The sequence below is a fragment of the Aquila chrysaetos genome, chromosome 5 (assembly GCF_900496995.4).
Source record: "Aquila chrysaetos chrysaetos chromosome 5, bAquChr1.4, whole genome shotgun sequence".
NCBI classification, from domain to species: Eukaryota; Metazoa; Chordata; class Aves; order Accipitriformes; family Accipitridae; genus Aquila; species Aquila chrysaetos.
In genome coordinates, this window is record NC_044008.1 from 60,281,263 (window position 1) to 60,296,650 (window position 15,388).

At 50.1% G+C, this 15,388-nt stretch overlaps 1 protein-coding gene across 7 annotated transcripts in view; it reads right to left on the reverse strand.

The window, feature by feature from the left end:
- The window catches only part of ITGA11 (integrin subunit alpha 11), an 80,991-nt gene that overhangs the window by 28,944 nt on the left and 36,659 nt on the right, over window positions 1-15,388 (reverse strand). For 6 of the 7 annotated variants that reach the window (XM_030015663.2, XM_030015666.2, XM_030015660.2 and 3 more), the window contains 3 exons: window positions 3,116-3,225; window positions 671-762; window positions 264-378 (listed from right to left, as the gene is read on the reverse strand). In XM_030015663.2, the coding sequence (XP_029871523.1) occupies window positions 264-378; window positions 671-762; window positions 3,116-3,225 (317 nt within the window). The remainder of the gene's footprint in view (window positions 1-263; window positions 379-670; window positions 763-3,115; window positions 3,226-15,388) is intronic. The other variant, XM_030015665.2, reaches the window with a different exon arrangement.

Genomic DNA, 15,388 nt, shown 5'->3' on the forward strand with positions numbered 1-15,388 from the left:
GGATACTTTTATTTCTGGTTTTGGAAGAATAAGGTATTTTTTGTCTTCCCCGGGTGTCAGTCAAAAGGAAAATGTTTACCAGATGTCTGTATACGTAACCCCCTTTGAATCACTTCCCTGCAACCATTTCCTCTGCTCTCTTGCCTTCGCTTAAACACTGACATCGCTTTGTTTTCTCAATGGGACTGAAGCGATTAGAGAACAGAAATTCCCTCTGACTTCAAAGGCGGGATTAGAGCCGCAGGGCAGATTGTTTCTCGTACTCTGCAGAGCTGGAGCCACCGTCTTGGAGAACCTGAAGTTGGAGTTGACCCGGGAGCACATGCCCGTGGTGTAGTAGGAGCTCCCGCACTCGTGGGACCAGAGAGGGCTGCAGGCCTGGGGGAGAAAATCAAGCATCGAGGATGGGTTTAAAACTGCCACTTTTTAATTGCTGATTTGCAAGGCTGTCCTCTCCTTTGGCATCTTTTTCCCCATGGAAGGTGAGGTTTGTGAGCCCCACGGTGCACACAGCATATATAAAAATACACAAAGAGGTGTATTTGCATGCCTTTACATGCTTTTGTACATGCATCTGGTTTTGCATGCCTTTACACGCTGATACACATGCACCCTGCAGCGACCTCCCGGCGCAGGGAGGCCAGGCTGTGCCGAAGCCCCCGTTCCTCACCAGAAAGCTGTTGTCCTTGGGGTTGGTAGCCAGGCTGAGGCCGAGACGCATGTTGTCCTTCCGCTCGGAGACGTTGGAGAGTGTTACCCGTCCTTCGGAGAGAGGATGCGGTTAGAGACAGCTGCCGGGCAGGGATGCCGGGCACCCAGCCCATGTCCCCGTGGTGCTCCCTGGCATCTCTGGAGCAAGAGGGAACCCAGCTGAACAGCTGGAGGAGAGCTGTCTCTGCCTACTTACACTGCAGACTTTGTGCTTTTGCTTTTCTTTGGAAGCAGTTGTCAAGATAAGAATTGTTTTTTTTCTTAGATGCCACAACCAAGAAAGAGAAGTCTTCTAGGGAATTAAGCTGTGAGTCAGAGACGGCATCTCTTACATAGTCAGTCCTTAGGAAGAAACCTCTCTGAGCGGCTCTAGCATCTCATCTTTTATTGCCCAGCCAGCAGGCATTTAGTGGCTGATTTATCTTTGTGCATTGCCTTTGTTTCCCATGTCACAGCCCAGAAACTGGGAACAGCCCCCAGGGCAGCCTTGTCTTTCTGTTAATGCCAATATCATTTCGCTGTGACTCGAATGCTGCCTAACCCAGCCATTCCTCCACTTCAGGGGGCAACGCAGCTCCCCGCGACCCAGGGCTCCCCCTTTGCTGTTTTGCCTGAGAAGCAAACTGAGAAGGAGGAAATCAGGCAATTAATGGTAAAACTGGGGGGTTGGTTTCTTTGCCTGTGGCCTTTGGAAGTTTCTTACTGAGGTTTAAACTGAGTGGAGGCTCAGAAACTGAGAGCCACAACCCAGAGCTCAAAGGAGCTCAGCCCGAAGCTGAGCACCTTCCAGCAACCCCTCACTGATCCCCTACGGACCATCTGGCTGCAGCCCCGGCTCTCGCCTGCACGCCCGGAGCTTGCTCTGACCCGCTGTCTGCATGCATGCTGCAGCAAAGCCAGAGAAAAAGGGGCTTTAGCTCACATTATAAATCCTCCAGGGTCCAGGCTGCAGATGCTGATACCCAGCTGTCATGCTCTGGTACCCAGGTATGCTACACCTTGCGACTGCAGCTCTGCGGTGGGAAGCAGGATGCTCCCAGCCAGCTCCTGCACCCGCTGCCTGCTCGGCATGGGAAGGGCAGGGGCAGAGCCCCAGGCCCACATCAGCTCGTGCTTCTCCACGCTACAGTCATCTCTGGTGTACGCTCCTTGTCAGCTTGGCATTCCCACCAGGCAGCTCTGCGTCTGGTTTTACTCAATGGATTACTCAGTGGATTGTGCTAACTGGACAAGTTAATTGGGAAACAAATAAAATAGGATGTCCTCATGGAACTGATCTTTTAATTTGAAACTTGTTTCCAATGGAAAAAAAGATTGCTTTTTAGCAAGATTCAAATTTACACACACAGGAGAGAGATTTCCTTGAAGAATCTCGATGTTCTCATAGCAAATAAAAAAAAAAAAAAGGAAAAAAGAAAACAATGTTTAAAAAAAAAAAAAGATTTGGAGCCAATCAATCAAATATTGCAGATGATCCAAAGTTCCTCCTCCCTTATCAGCTCTGGTAGAAACCCAGGAGGGTTCAGATTCATAATGATGAAAAATAAAGTGAGAACAGCTGCTCCAGTGTTAAAAAATCCCAGAGCTTGCCCCCAAAGCCCAGCGATGCTCCTCAGGACCATGAGAAAGTCCCCGGCTCTCACGTTCCCCACTGAGACAGGGACTTGCCCTTTGGGCATCCCACCTCGGGCAGCAAAGGGGACTTGTCTCCCCCGTGCCTTGCACTGCCCCGACCAGGGGAGGGCACGTCCCGATATCACGATATTGTGCTGTCGGCACGGTTGGTGCTGGACCAGCCCGAGAAATCCTGAGAAACCAGTCGCCCTCTCCATCCAGGGAGATGGGATTGGGATGTCTGCGGGACCGGAGCACCCCCGGGGTCTCTCCTCCTGTGACACAGCAGTGATGGGGCCTGGGGGTGGTGGGGCTGGGTGATAATTCCCCAAATACCAAAGCTGCAGGGTCAGGCTGGATGCTGGGAGCAAAACTCGCCTGTGTCCAGGGAACCAGCCGCAGTGGGCACATCGGCCCAGCATTCCCTGGAGAGGGAACACAGACACTGCCATGTGCAGTTGGGTATTTGCTAGTGGCACCATTATCCATGGATAAGTTTATCCTGATCATTTAATAAACCAGTTCAAGCTATATTAAATAAGTAACCTTTTTTACTTTATTCCAATTTGCTTGATTGTACCCTAACGCTGCTTAAAGCTCGGCACCGGGAGTAACGTGAACACCTGAAATAATTCCTTATCTAAAAATCCTCCTAAAACATGCAGTCCTCATGCTTTTGGGAACAATCTGGGCAACGCAACAGGGTGCATCTTTACAGACCAAAGCACTGATAAAAAGCACCGTGTTAGAAATGCCCAGTTCCCCTCACTGTCCCTCGGGTGTGTGGTACCTAGGTTGAGTTTGGTGCAGTTGCTGTGGGTTTCGCTGGTCACTGGGCACTTGTAGACATCTCCCGTCTTCTGCTGGCCATTGGTTTCGTAGGGAGCTCCCACCACCAGCCTGTAGGAAAGAGGGGTCTGTCAGTGCCCAGAGACTGGATGGGAGGCACGGGAACAAACCCACAGCCACAGCCGGAGGGGAACCCCCCTGCCCTGGGAAAAAGGGTTCCCCAGCCCAGATCCCCAGCTCATGGTTTGAGAGGTGTCACGAGAAGGTCCCTTGCTGGGGGGATGCCATCATTCCCCTGACCTGACTCAGTGCAAGCAGCAAAAGCATTATTTTGACTTTCCCTTCGCACGACAGCAGGCAGCAATAAGCTGGGGATGATGACTCACTGCTGCTTGGAATTAATGCCCATCAGATGCAATGGGGGCAGAACAAATGTCTAGCAGCAAGCGAGGTCTGCAAAACTATCTGATGGCACGGGGAGGAGCAGGGGACCCCCATCACCACCTCAGCTCATGACCGGCACCGAAACCTTCAGCATCTGTCTGAGGTCCCGTGGTGGGCACGGCTGGCCCCGGGGTGGGGGGAATGGAGGTGTCCATTCCTACTGCTGCTTCAGGTAGGAACCTTTTCATGCCAGGATTGCCTTCAGGACACGGATGTGTAGGAAGGAGTCCTGCCTAGCGATACCCAAAGGAATAGCAACGAGATGGTATAGCAGTGACAGCAACTCACATTGGGATCCACAGGGAATTTTCCCCACTAAAAAGGTGAAAAAGTGAATTTGGAGGAGTTTTGCTCCAACTTGGGGTTGTTCACTTGCGAGCAGGCCGGAGCAGTACGTTAGGATCCCCAGCTCAGCGGTGGGTGAGGACCTTGGGCATCTATCTGTTCTTTAAAATAAGAGGAGCTGATAAAAACGCATGCACCCACCAAGGGTGGGTGTAGTTGGGGTGTATCTGGGACATCGCAATCATTTTTTGCACTTTTTCTTGTGGACTTGACCAGAATAGTACAAAACAGCAAACCAAAGGAGGAGGAGAGCAGGACTTGAGGAATTTGACCATTCCTTCCAGGCTAGTTCAAAAATACTCTGAAACACGTGTTATTGGCATCTTCTGCTCCCAATGTGTTAGCCCAAAATAAATCTGCCCCATTGCTTTTTTGCTTTCAAAATCCTATCGGTGGATGCAACCGTCCAAGTCTGGATGGCCAGATAAACAGGACCTCTTTTGTTCTGCACCACCCTACGCAGCAGCTGGCAAAGCAACCGTCCCCAGCACAGATGTTCCCTGTTAGACCAGAAATGGTCATTTTTTCAAAATTCTGCTTCTACAAAGACACTAAACACTCATTCTTTTATTCCATCACTATAAAACGGAATTGCTTACCAAATTAAAAGCTCCAAAATCTAAGTGGCGTTTAAGGATTCTCATGGAAATACTTCCTGTCTTACAGCTTCATTGCTAACGAGGAGATTAATTAAGGGAAAATAATAACCATCTGGAGCCATCCTCAGTAGCATCCAGAAGCTCAGGGCAGTCTGGTACCTTCTCCCTGACTTGTACAAGAAGCCTTGCTCATGTCCCTCTGCCTCTGCCGCACTATCAATGCCCGTTTGCTCATGGTCAGAGAGGGGGGGAAGGTGAAAGATGTGAAATGTAGTGAAAGGATGTGGGAGGGGGAGAGAAAAAGACTTTGAAGATAAGAAGAAATACAGGCTGAGACACCTCAGAAGAGGATGTTCTCATTTTTTTAATTCTCAATTCCCAAAGAAGAATTTAACACAAATGGGATTTAACATGAACTTCTCAGAGCAGCTCCACCTGGGTGTGGCCCGCCCCCAGCCCCGGCAGAAAATCCTATCTGGGACCTTCCCAGTAATTAATAGTCACTTATTAATATTACCACACTACCCATTAATAAATATTCCCGAACAGCAGCGGTTATTAGGTCAAAGCATCTCTTTCAAATGTGAGACGATGACGAGGGCAAGCCACCCACTGCCCCAGTTCCCCAGCCCTACGTCAGGGCTAGAAGCTCAAAGAAAGCCCAAATATTTACAGATGCTGCCATGAATGCAAAAGGGTTGTGAAGCTCATGACACCAGAATTTTTGTCTCCCAAAGACAATGGCATTGTTTTCCCTTTTCAGTTAAATTTAAATGATTAATTAGCTGAAGCTGTCAAATTCTCACGGAAACTTGGCAGCTCAGGAAAAGGCTTTTCCAGCTGTTTGAAAGGTGCCGGTTTCAGGGATGCTGTAAATGTTCCCCAAAGTCAGCTGTCAGAGATGCTGCTCTACTCACCAGCTCACAGGTTGCTTACAAACCTCTTCCTTTACTTCGTGGTTTGTAAACCTGTGCTCTAATGTGTTATTTTTCCTTAAGAAAAAAAAAAGAAAAAAAGTCCCATCCCAAACCGCCCAAATCCAACTGGAGCATCCTGAAGATGAGCCGTCTTCAGAAGAGAGCCATCCCCTGCTCCATCCCAGCTCTCCCCCTCCCCACGCACCCTTGGGTCACCCCAAATCTCCTCCCTCGTACTCCCTAGAGTGTTGCAATCCCCCCACCCCGGCCTGATGCTAAACAAGCAAAGCCCTCTGCAAAGAGCGAAGCGGCAGGCCCTTGCGTCATGGCTTGGCTAATAAATGAAGCTTTAAAAGAAAATAAGAACCAAACAAGCCCGCCCTCGCCTTCCTTTTCATGTACTCCTTATGGGGAAAACAAAAGCAAAAAAAAAGGATGAAATATGAAAAGCGCAGACTGCTCAGAGCAACATGTCTGAGGACATATTTTTAACTTTCATCCTGGGAAAAAAACAAAAAAAAAGGAAAACCAGGCTGCTGGTGGAAATACCCGAGGAGCTTCTGCTCTGTCTGTGCAGTGAAGGGAGTGGAAACCCAATTTCTGCTTTGCCAGCAAAGCACCCGTACTGGGTCTTGCTTCCCAGTGCCTTGCCCGGGCTGGGGATGGGATGGCTGTGTCTGTGGCTGCAGGCTGGGCAAGCCTCACATCAAACATCAAAATGATGTGTCAAGCTCAATTTGCATTTTTTTTGCACTGTTTTAAATGATTTTGTTACACGAGCACGAGCGGTGTGCGCAGTGCCAGGGCAACATAAAACCCAAGCACTGCCGTGCTTCGGTGTCTAAAACAATTAGAGTCACAGCTGCTCGGTCCTGATTGAATTATTGGGGTATTTTTTTTCCCTTAGTCAAAACATTATCTGGTGAAATTCCCTGTGTCACAGACATTAAATCATGCCAGTTATCTCAGTACTGAACCCAAAAAATTATGTTTGGCTGGAGCACATCTCCCAGAAAAACATCCGTCCCTGATTTGAAGGCATCAAGCGACGGAGAAGCCAGCATTTCCCTGGGAAATTTGTTGCAGAGTTGAGTGCTTAAAAATTTGTGGCTATTCGGGTGTACCTCCAGCATCTTTGCCCAGAGGTACCTCAGCCCCTTGCCCCATATGCATGATGATCCCACACCCCAGCTGAAGGGCCCACCAAATCCAGCAAATTCCGGACTTTTTAAGGGAATACCCCCCCGCCCCAGCACAGCAGGCTCCCTGGGCGCATTGCGGAGAGGTTGCAAAGCTCATTTTGAGCCTTAAGATATTTTGATTAAATGGAAAGAAATCAGGAAAGGAAGGTATGTCTAGCTGGTGATCTGGGAGTGCAGGGATTAGGGAGGAACGGAGAAGCAACTATGCTTTTCACAGGATTTTTCAATCAATGGGACACTTAATCTCCTGCAAGGCAAATTCACTTGCACTTAATTTATTCAAGATGGAACTGGATGAAGAAGTGATTAAGGAGGTTCAGGAAAGGGAGAGTTCAGCTGTGGAAAACTTTAAATGGGATCGGGGCTCCTTGGAGGGAGTGTGACAGAGGAATGGACTTTGAAATGTTTTTCTCCACATTGGCAACGGTGGAAAAAAATACCTAGTGGGAGTCGAAGGAGAGGTAGAAACAGCAGTGGGGTCAATGAGATGGTGGCACAGGAGGATGTGGGACCTGAAAATGAGTCCTTGGTCTGACAGCAGCTTTCTGTGTAGCCTCTAGCAAACCATTTAATAAATTTCTGGTCATTTTTTCATCCTTAAATATGAGACAGCTCTGCCGAAGAGCACAGGCAATGCAGGACAGCTCAGCTGACGGTGAGGATCCCATGGCCTTGCACAGGCAGCAATGGGCAGACTGCTGCTCCGGCCAGTTCTGCTCACTGCGAGCAGCTAAAACCCGCGTGTTGGTGACCAAGGGCCACCGCAAAAACACGCTTAGGACAAAGAGCTGTGGCCGAGCACCAGGTGACCTCCAACATGGTCTCACAGAGGGAGTTGGAGTTGATGGCTATTGCATTATTAAACCCAGATCCATCCCTTAGCAGTGCCCAAAGCCTGGGGAGGTGCAGCAGAGATATCAGAAGATGACAAACCAATTTTTTTGTCTCTCTATGGAGCAGTCCCATGGGCCAGGGGCAGCCAGGGAGGGAGCTTGAGGCATCCGGGAGAGGAGCGCAGGTCGGCAGCGAGAAGAGACGTTGGGTCTGGGAGCACCAACAAGCCATCCTGATGTGCGCTGGGTTAACAGCGTGTTAAATAATATCAACTGGGTACATTCAGCAAGCAGTTTTGAAAAGGCACGGCGCACAAAGCCAGGAGAGATGCAAACCTTTGCTTTCCCACCTGGCAGCAGCAAGATGTTTCACCCAGCCCCGGAACTGAGGCCGGGGCGTGGGGCCGGGGAGGAGGAGGAAGAGGATGGTCACAACAGGAAAGTATTTGCACTGTTTGTATCAGGTTTCCATTACCCTCGGTGAGGGACAATGTCCCCTGGCACTGCCACCCAGGAGAGGATGCTCCTCCCGTCCGTGGTTGTTTCATTCACATCCCTCTCTCCTGTGCGTAACATCATCTCATCCCGATCCGCTCCTGATCATCTCCAGCCCTCGCACTGCTTCTGGGCTGACATCCTTCACACAGCTCTGGAGGGGCTCTTCTCCAGCACCCAGCTTTGGGCTGACTCATGACCAACGAGCCATTCAGGCTCATTATTTAGTGGTGGTTGCAGGGGAATGTTACACCATTTGCAAGATTGTTTTGCCCATCAAATACCTGATACATCATCCCTTGGCAGAAGCATTCCCAGTGGAGGCATTAGAGCCTCTCGCTCACTCCCAAGTCTCCCTGTGCTCCCCATATTACCCCAATTAATAGACAACCTACTAACGACAGAGCAGTTGCAGTGCTCCATCCCCATGTTTGGTGAGTTTTAGGGGATTTCTCTCCCAAAATGTAGTGCATCCTTGCTTTGAGGTTTGGGTCCCACTGACCCCACAGTGCCCAGTGCAAGCAACCAGGTCCAGACCCTGACCCACTCCTGGACATGTGGCTTTGTCCCCATCCCTGTCTCTTCCTGTCCCCTCCTGCTCCTGCACAGGGAGTGCCTGCAGGAGGCTGTCCATCTGCCACCGACATGCACAAGCACCCTCGGTTGTTGTTTTTTTAAAGGCTGATCAACGTTTTCTCTGCTTTATAACAAACCCTCTCATTGCAAAATGAAACATAAACACAACTGTAATTTACCCAGCTGTTCTGTGCACCGGGTCGAGCCGGGAATGGATGCTCCTAATTACACAGCCCGTTCCCACAGCGCGTCTGCAAACCCCTCCCGTGGCCAGGCAGGACCTGGTGGGCCATCTCCCCCTACACCGAGTGGCCACATCGCGGGAACAGCCCCGGGGACCCAGCACCAGGACACGGAGGAAAGCAGGATCCAAGCCCCACGTGCTGCTGCAGCAATTACACAGACATTGCCGTAAGCAAAATTACCGGAGTGCTCCTTAAAATAGCAGACGACGGGCGTGTTGCAAAACATGTCTGAGGAACTCGCAGAATATTGTGGTCAGCAGTAATGATACTTTCTTATTTTTCCTGGTGTAATTTTTTCCCTTTTACTTAGGGATATTGTAATAAGGAAGTGTTTACAGGCGAGGTCCATCAGTGATTCTTGGCCCAGCTGTGGGTTTCCACTGCAGCATTTGGAGCTACTGATCGATGCTCTCTGCAGGCTGCACGTGTCCATCAGGACTCATGCAATCTCTGGCTTTCTTCTGGAGGTTTCCAAAGCTGATCTGTGACTCCAGTTCTCGCCAGGTGCCTCTTGCTTTCCCCAGTTACCCGTTACCACCTGCTAACAGCATCTGGGGGGGGTTCTCCCACCCACACATTTCTGCATTGGAGGCACCGTTGGGTCACCGGCTCCAATAACACAGCACCATCCAGCTGCCCTTCGGTGCTCTGACACCAGGGCCCCAAGCCCCCAACCCTAAATAATGATGTGATTGCAAAGGCCTTTTTATGGGTGAATAATATTGGCTGGGAAGAAGCAAGACACCCTTCCTCCATATAGATCTTCATAAGTGAGGGTATAGATATTTTGCAGCACACGTGTATCGTGGTGGCACAGGCAGGACTTGGTGTCCCTCCACCTCCAGCCTCCCCCGGTCTCACTGCAGCAGGGGTGCTGGGGTCTTAAGGCTGCACCTGGATGCTAATGCTATGGCGCAGTGAGGATGCTTTAAAAAACACCAAGGAGACAATTTTCTTCTGTGCACCAAGGGCCTGGTTGCTGAAGCTTGTCCTTGATGTGCCTCCTCCAGCTCTTCCTAAAATCCTGGTGCACCTCAGAGGGGGAAGCCCACCGGGGCATCACACCAAGCAAAGAACAGAATCATTAAGCTTGGAAAAGACCTCCAAGATCATCAAGTCCAACCTTCAACCCAACACCACCATGCCCACTAAACCATGTCCTGAAGTGCCTTGTCTACGTGCTTTTTTAATACCTCCAGGGATGGTGACACAACCACTTCCCTGGGCAGCCTGTTCCAATGCCTGACAACCCTTTCAGTAAAGAAATTTTTTTCTAATATCCAATCTAAACCTCCCCTGGTGCAACTTGAGGCCATTTCATCTCGTCCTATCACTAGTTACTTGATAGAAGAGACCTGTACCCACCTCACTACAACCTCCTTTCAGGTAGTTGTAGAGAGTGATAAGGTCTCCCCTCAGCCTCCTTTTCTCCAGACTAAACAAGTTAAGTTAGGGAATGCTGTTCTTGCCGCAGCAGTTTGGAAAGCCTGGGGTAAACTCGAAGGGTTGGGGCAGAGGAAATTTTCAGGCCCTTGGAGTGGGGAAGGTGAGGTGGAGATGCTGGGGAGCACAGAAGCTGTGGAGCTGCTGCTCTCCACTGCCTGGATTTGTTGTGCAGCCCAAATGCCCATTTCTGCATGTGCCTCCTCTCGGGTCCCTTGTGGAAAAAAATACCGAGCGCAGTTTTGCTTTTTCACTGGACAGGCTGGCAAACCTTTTCCTTCCTCTTCTTGGTTGGTAGCAGGCTGAAAGAGTGTGTCAGTGGAGTGCAGCCTGGGCTTGCCTGCAAGGGGATGTCCTCCTGCAAGCCCTACAGCAAGCAACACGAGACCACATCTCTTTTTCCAATTAGACCAAATGCTTTCTATAAAAAAAAAAAAAAAAAAAAAAAAAAGGCCTAACCTTGCAGCTGATGCAAACTGACCCTGGAGTCTGTGATAACCATACTGCTTTATGGCAAGGAAGATCTTCCCCGGGGATGTCAGATGTCCCATGTCCTCCAAGGCAGTCCAGGAAGGTGCCGGGCAAGGACAGAACAACCCATGGAGCAGCCCCAAAGAGCTCAGCGATGCTAAAAACAGAACCTACGGGATTTTCTGGAGAAAAAGGCCATACTGTGCCAAAAAAGGGACAACCCCTGAACACAGGAGATGGGGTGGGCTGCTACAGCATCCCGCACCCAGCACCCAGCCTGTGCCTGCAGCCCTGGCGTGGTGGGAGGGAGAGCCAGGAGCAGACATTATCCCCACGCCGGAGGAATGCTTTGCAGTTATGTACCCTTTCACCAAAATAATCCAAGCACTCGGGTACCGGCCAAACCACAGGAGAATTACAGCCAAGAAAGCCTCTTGCAGTAGTAGGGAAATAGCAAACCCTTTAACTGTTTTTCCAGATCAGCACAATTATAGCTTTAAATCCACCAAGCAGATTTTTCTCTCTTCTCCCTCCTCCTTTTCCCTTTGGCCGCACTCCGACTGGAAACGTCATGTCTGTGCCTGGAGCAGCCGCGGGGATGGGGGCTCAGGGCCGCCCCCCTCCAGGCATCCTTGGAAGGGGGACTTAGCCCTGGGGTGCTTACAAGGGTGAACTCTTGCTGAGGGCAGTGGGGAACTGTGCACAGGGAGGGGTTCAAGGGGACCAAAACCTGCGCCAAGGCTTCACAGCACCCCTTTGCCACAAAGCGGGGTCAGGACAGCACGAGACATGAACTCAGGAGGGATAGAGCAGCTAGGGAGCATCCAGCATCCCAAATGCTACATCCGCAGCCCTTGAAGCCCATCCAGCTGCCAGCACGGCTGGGGTCCCGCTCCCCAGCCATGCCACCTTGCCAGCAGCATCAGCGAAGCCCTGGCCTCAGCCAGCTCGGGAATGCTATATTTATTGTTTTTACGGCTTCTGAAGGCTAATGGATGTTTATTCCCAGGGCTTTCCTTCCACCGCCAGCTCTTCTCGAGCTTCATTTTTTGCATAGCTGGAAACTTTCAATCCGCAGACACAAGCCGGCATGGGGCAGCAGTCCCGGCACTCGCTGCGTGGAGCATCATGGCTGCTGCCGTCCGCCCCGTGGAGGCACAACCTGCCCCCTGGACCCCTTTTCCTCTCCTGCTTCTGTACTGGAGCATCTGGTGGCAATGGAAAGCTGAGGGCGGTGGTTGGCACGTCCTCCTGTGCACGTGTGGGAGGAGGGAACGGGTCCTTTTGTCCTTCTTTAGGGAGTGACACAGCTCCTGCCCATGGGATGCTGGGGAGCAATCAAGAAAAGCAATTGGGAGAGGGGACATGAAAGATGGAGGGAACTTTTTTTCCCTTTTTCCCCTGAGGTTGGGCCTCTAAGAACATTTTTCCCCCAAACTCAATGTGATTACAGTTTGTGTTTGCCACAAACATCCATGTGTGGCATGAGAAGAACGCAGATGGGATCTTCCACGTTTGAGGGACATATGTCCCATGTGCATTTGTGGAAACTCTTTGCATGTTTGAACACACCTATTTTGCCCAAGTAAATCCCTCCACAGCAACAAACCTGCCTGGACTCATGTGATTCACACCTTAAATACCCCCAAAATGGCACGAACCAAAGCGTGACTTGGGGGAGAGGAGCAGCTCCAAGCCAACTCACCACTTCAGGTCAACACCATGATCATCTCTGCCCTTAGAGTAACTCCCTCTCCTTCTGCCAAAACTCCTGCCAGGCCACTTTGCCCCAAGCACAGCAACACAGGGAGTTCTCATTTCCCCCAAGTTTCACCCAAGATGCCCAGCCCTAGGGACTGGGGATGCTCAGACCCTGTAATGCCTGGCACTGCTTGCCCTGCCTGCATTGGGAGCGCTCCAGGGCAGGGCAGCCACTGTACGAAGCTACGTTGCATGTTAGGATGAGTTTTGGTAGCCTGTTGTCATTTTTTCCATTCACATACTTGGAGAAGACACTTGGGTTGCACCTCCAGCTTAATGAAAAAGGGAGAGAAAATGTTGAAAGGGAGCTCTGAAAGCTACTTGCTGCTCTGGAAGACGGTGAGCAGAGAAAAGCCACCCCACAAATCGATGAGATTTTCAAGCAGTATATATCCAAGCGTTTTTTCCCCTGGAGTTTAATAATCTGAATTCTTTCCTCCCAGATTTTCCACTATCAGTGCTGCCATTACAGCCCCCTTGGGCAAATGATCTGGCTCCTTTCTCAAACAGGTAGAAAAAGGGAAATAGTCACGACTAAAAATATACCTAAAGAATATTATATATAAGTTTGTATACACTCAAATATGCCTTTACACACACATCCATATATGTATATATATATAAAAGCTGCTTTGAAACCCTTCTAAAACCATCTACACTAGCCAAAAGCAGCATTAAAAGACTCAGACTGAAGGACAGGTGCCAAAGTCCTCAGATTCCACATTTGGTATTTGGCAGCCGGGTCTCTGCACGTTGTTATAACCATCGCTCCTATACGAACCACGCTTCTGAGATAACCATTTAGTTTCTCTGAGCTCTTCTGCATTTCAGTGGATTTTATTGAACTCCTCAGGGCCATACTCAAAGATGCTTGTCTGGCTTCTGCCTTACCAGCAACTGGGGTTTCATCTTAGCATCTCCATTTCTTCTGCCTCCTGCCAGCTCCTGGGGTTGGCCAAGGCTCCGCACAATTATTATCCTGCTCACTCTGTACGTCCTTGGTTTATACTATAGATGTTTTGTTTGTTCAGTCATTTATCCTTTAACCAGAGTGAGTCATGTTGGCTTCATTTTTTAACTGGGTACACATATTTAATAGACATTTTGTACAACATAATTGCATATTCAAACAGATGCTGTACTTATGTATATACATACACTCATTCTGTGCAGAGAACATCCATTTTTTTCATGCAGAGGAACCGACAGAAGAAAAAACTACAGCTGTGTCCTGCCTGATGTTGGCAGGAGAGATGTGAGAAGGGCCAAAATGAGCCAGAGCTGGTCTTTGCTCCAGTGTCCTGCTGGGAAAGGAGGAAAAATCCTCCCTTTGCCAGTCCCCAGGGAAGCTAGCCCTTCACCACCCCATCAGTGATGGTGGCAGCTCAAAGACATGAGGAAAAAGCATAAGAGTCCCCACATGGCATGGGAATTGCAGACCCTCTGCTGAGGTACAGCCAGGATCATGCCTAAAACAGCACCTATAGCTACAATTAGGCTGAAAATATTTTTTAAAAATGGGTGTTTTCCACCAATCTCTGCAGGGCCTCTCCCTCAGAGAGCTCACTTTGGGCACAAATCTCTGCAGAGCAGCAAAACCAACCTGTGCAGGCACTGAACACCCAATGGCTTAGCTACTGCTGCCATCCCTGCCTGGCAGGGAAACCAAACCTCGAGGGGCAGGAGGGAATTGCACCGGATCCCTCATAAATGCCTTGGCCAGGATGTCTGCAAGATGGGCCAAGGGATGGGACAGGCTCGGCCGCATCCATGCCCTGCATGCCCTGCCCAGGGGTGGGCAAGGACAGTCCTTCCTCGGGAGCAAGGCTTAGCTGTGGTCCCAGGAGGGCTTCCCACCAGTGGCACCTATGGATATCATTTTTGTCATTTGAGGAGCACGGTAGCACACCAGCACTTTGGAGCAAGGCACCTGCGTGTCATTCACACCCAGTTACACTGTTCTCCTCCAAGGGGAGACTTTTAGCATGTTTAGGATGAAATAAGATACGGAAAATGGATATTCTCCAGAAGCAGAGGCAGGGAGGAACATGATAGCAAAGACACTCAGTTCCTGTTCCTTATCTGCTTTGGAGAACCATGATCTCTGAACAGCCTTTCCTGGGCTTATCCCTGACCTGGCAGACAGCTCTGTGGAGCTGGAGTCGCTTGCAGGAGCCAGGGTAAATATAACCAGATTTGGGGGGTTTTGGATCCGTTCCTGATAGAAAAATATTTCACAGCAGAGGTCTATGCAAATGAAGAGCTCACATGGCCTGAAGCATCAGAGCAGTTATCCTGGAGAGCATGGTCTCCATCCCACCATCTCACAGACATGCCTGGGCTCTGCGCAGAAGCAGGTGAGGGATGGAGACACCAGGCTGGGCTGAGATTCCCTTAGAATTTAAGCACATGGTGCTGCCCAGATGTGCTCCAGCATCGCATGAAGGAAGATGAGGGTGGAAGACTTCATGCCAAGCAGAGTAACATCATCCGTTAACATCAGCTGTCACTACCCAGGTCTCGAGCATGGGACGGTGGAATTTGCTTTATTTACTGGAACTACTCGACAGCCGTGTTTATGCTGTGCTCCAGCGGCTTCAGCCACAAGCAGTTGTGCTGTCATGCTGCCCAAAATTCTTTATCCCCCCCAAAAGCATTTCTTTGGGTAAATATCCATGTTCTCAAGTGAAGAAAGGGTGGAGGGCTGTGTCCCATGCCAGATATTTCTGGCTTCTGGCTTGTTAAGTGTAAGCTGGCCAGCTGGGAAACAGTCCCATAGCACAGGTTCATGGGCAGTGAGGATGAAAAGAATCCCAAGAGTCCACCTGGTCCCCGACACAGCCCCAAGGCAGGGTCAGCTATAGGAGAAAGCTCCCTGACTGCTGTGTGCAAACCTGCTCAAGGACCACGGGGACGTGCCCCTGAGAGGATGCTCTGGTACCT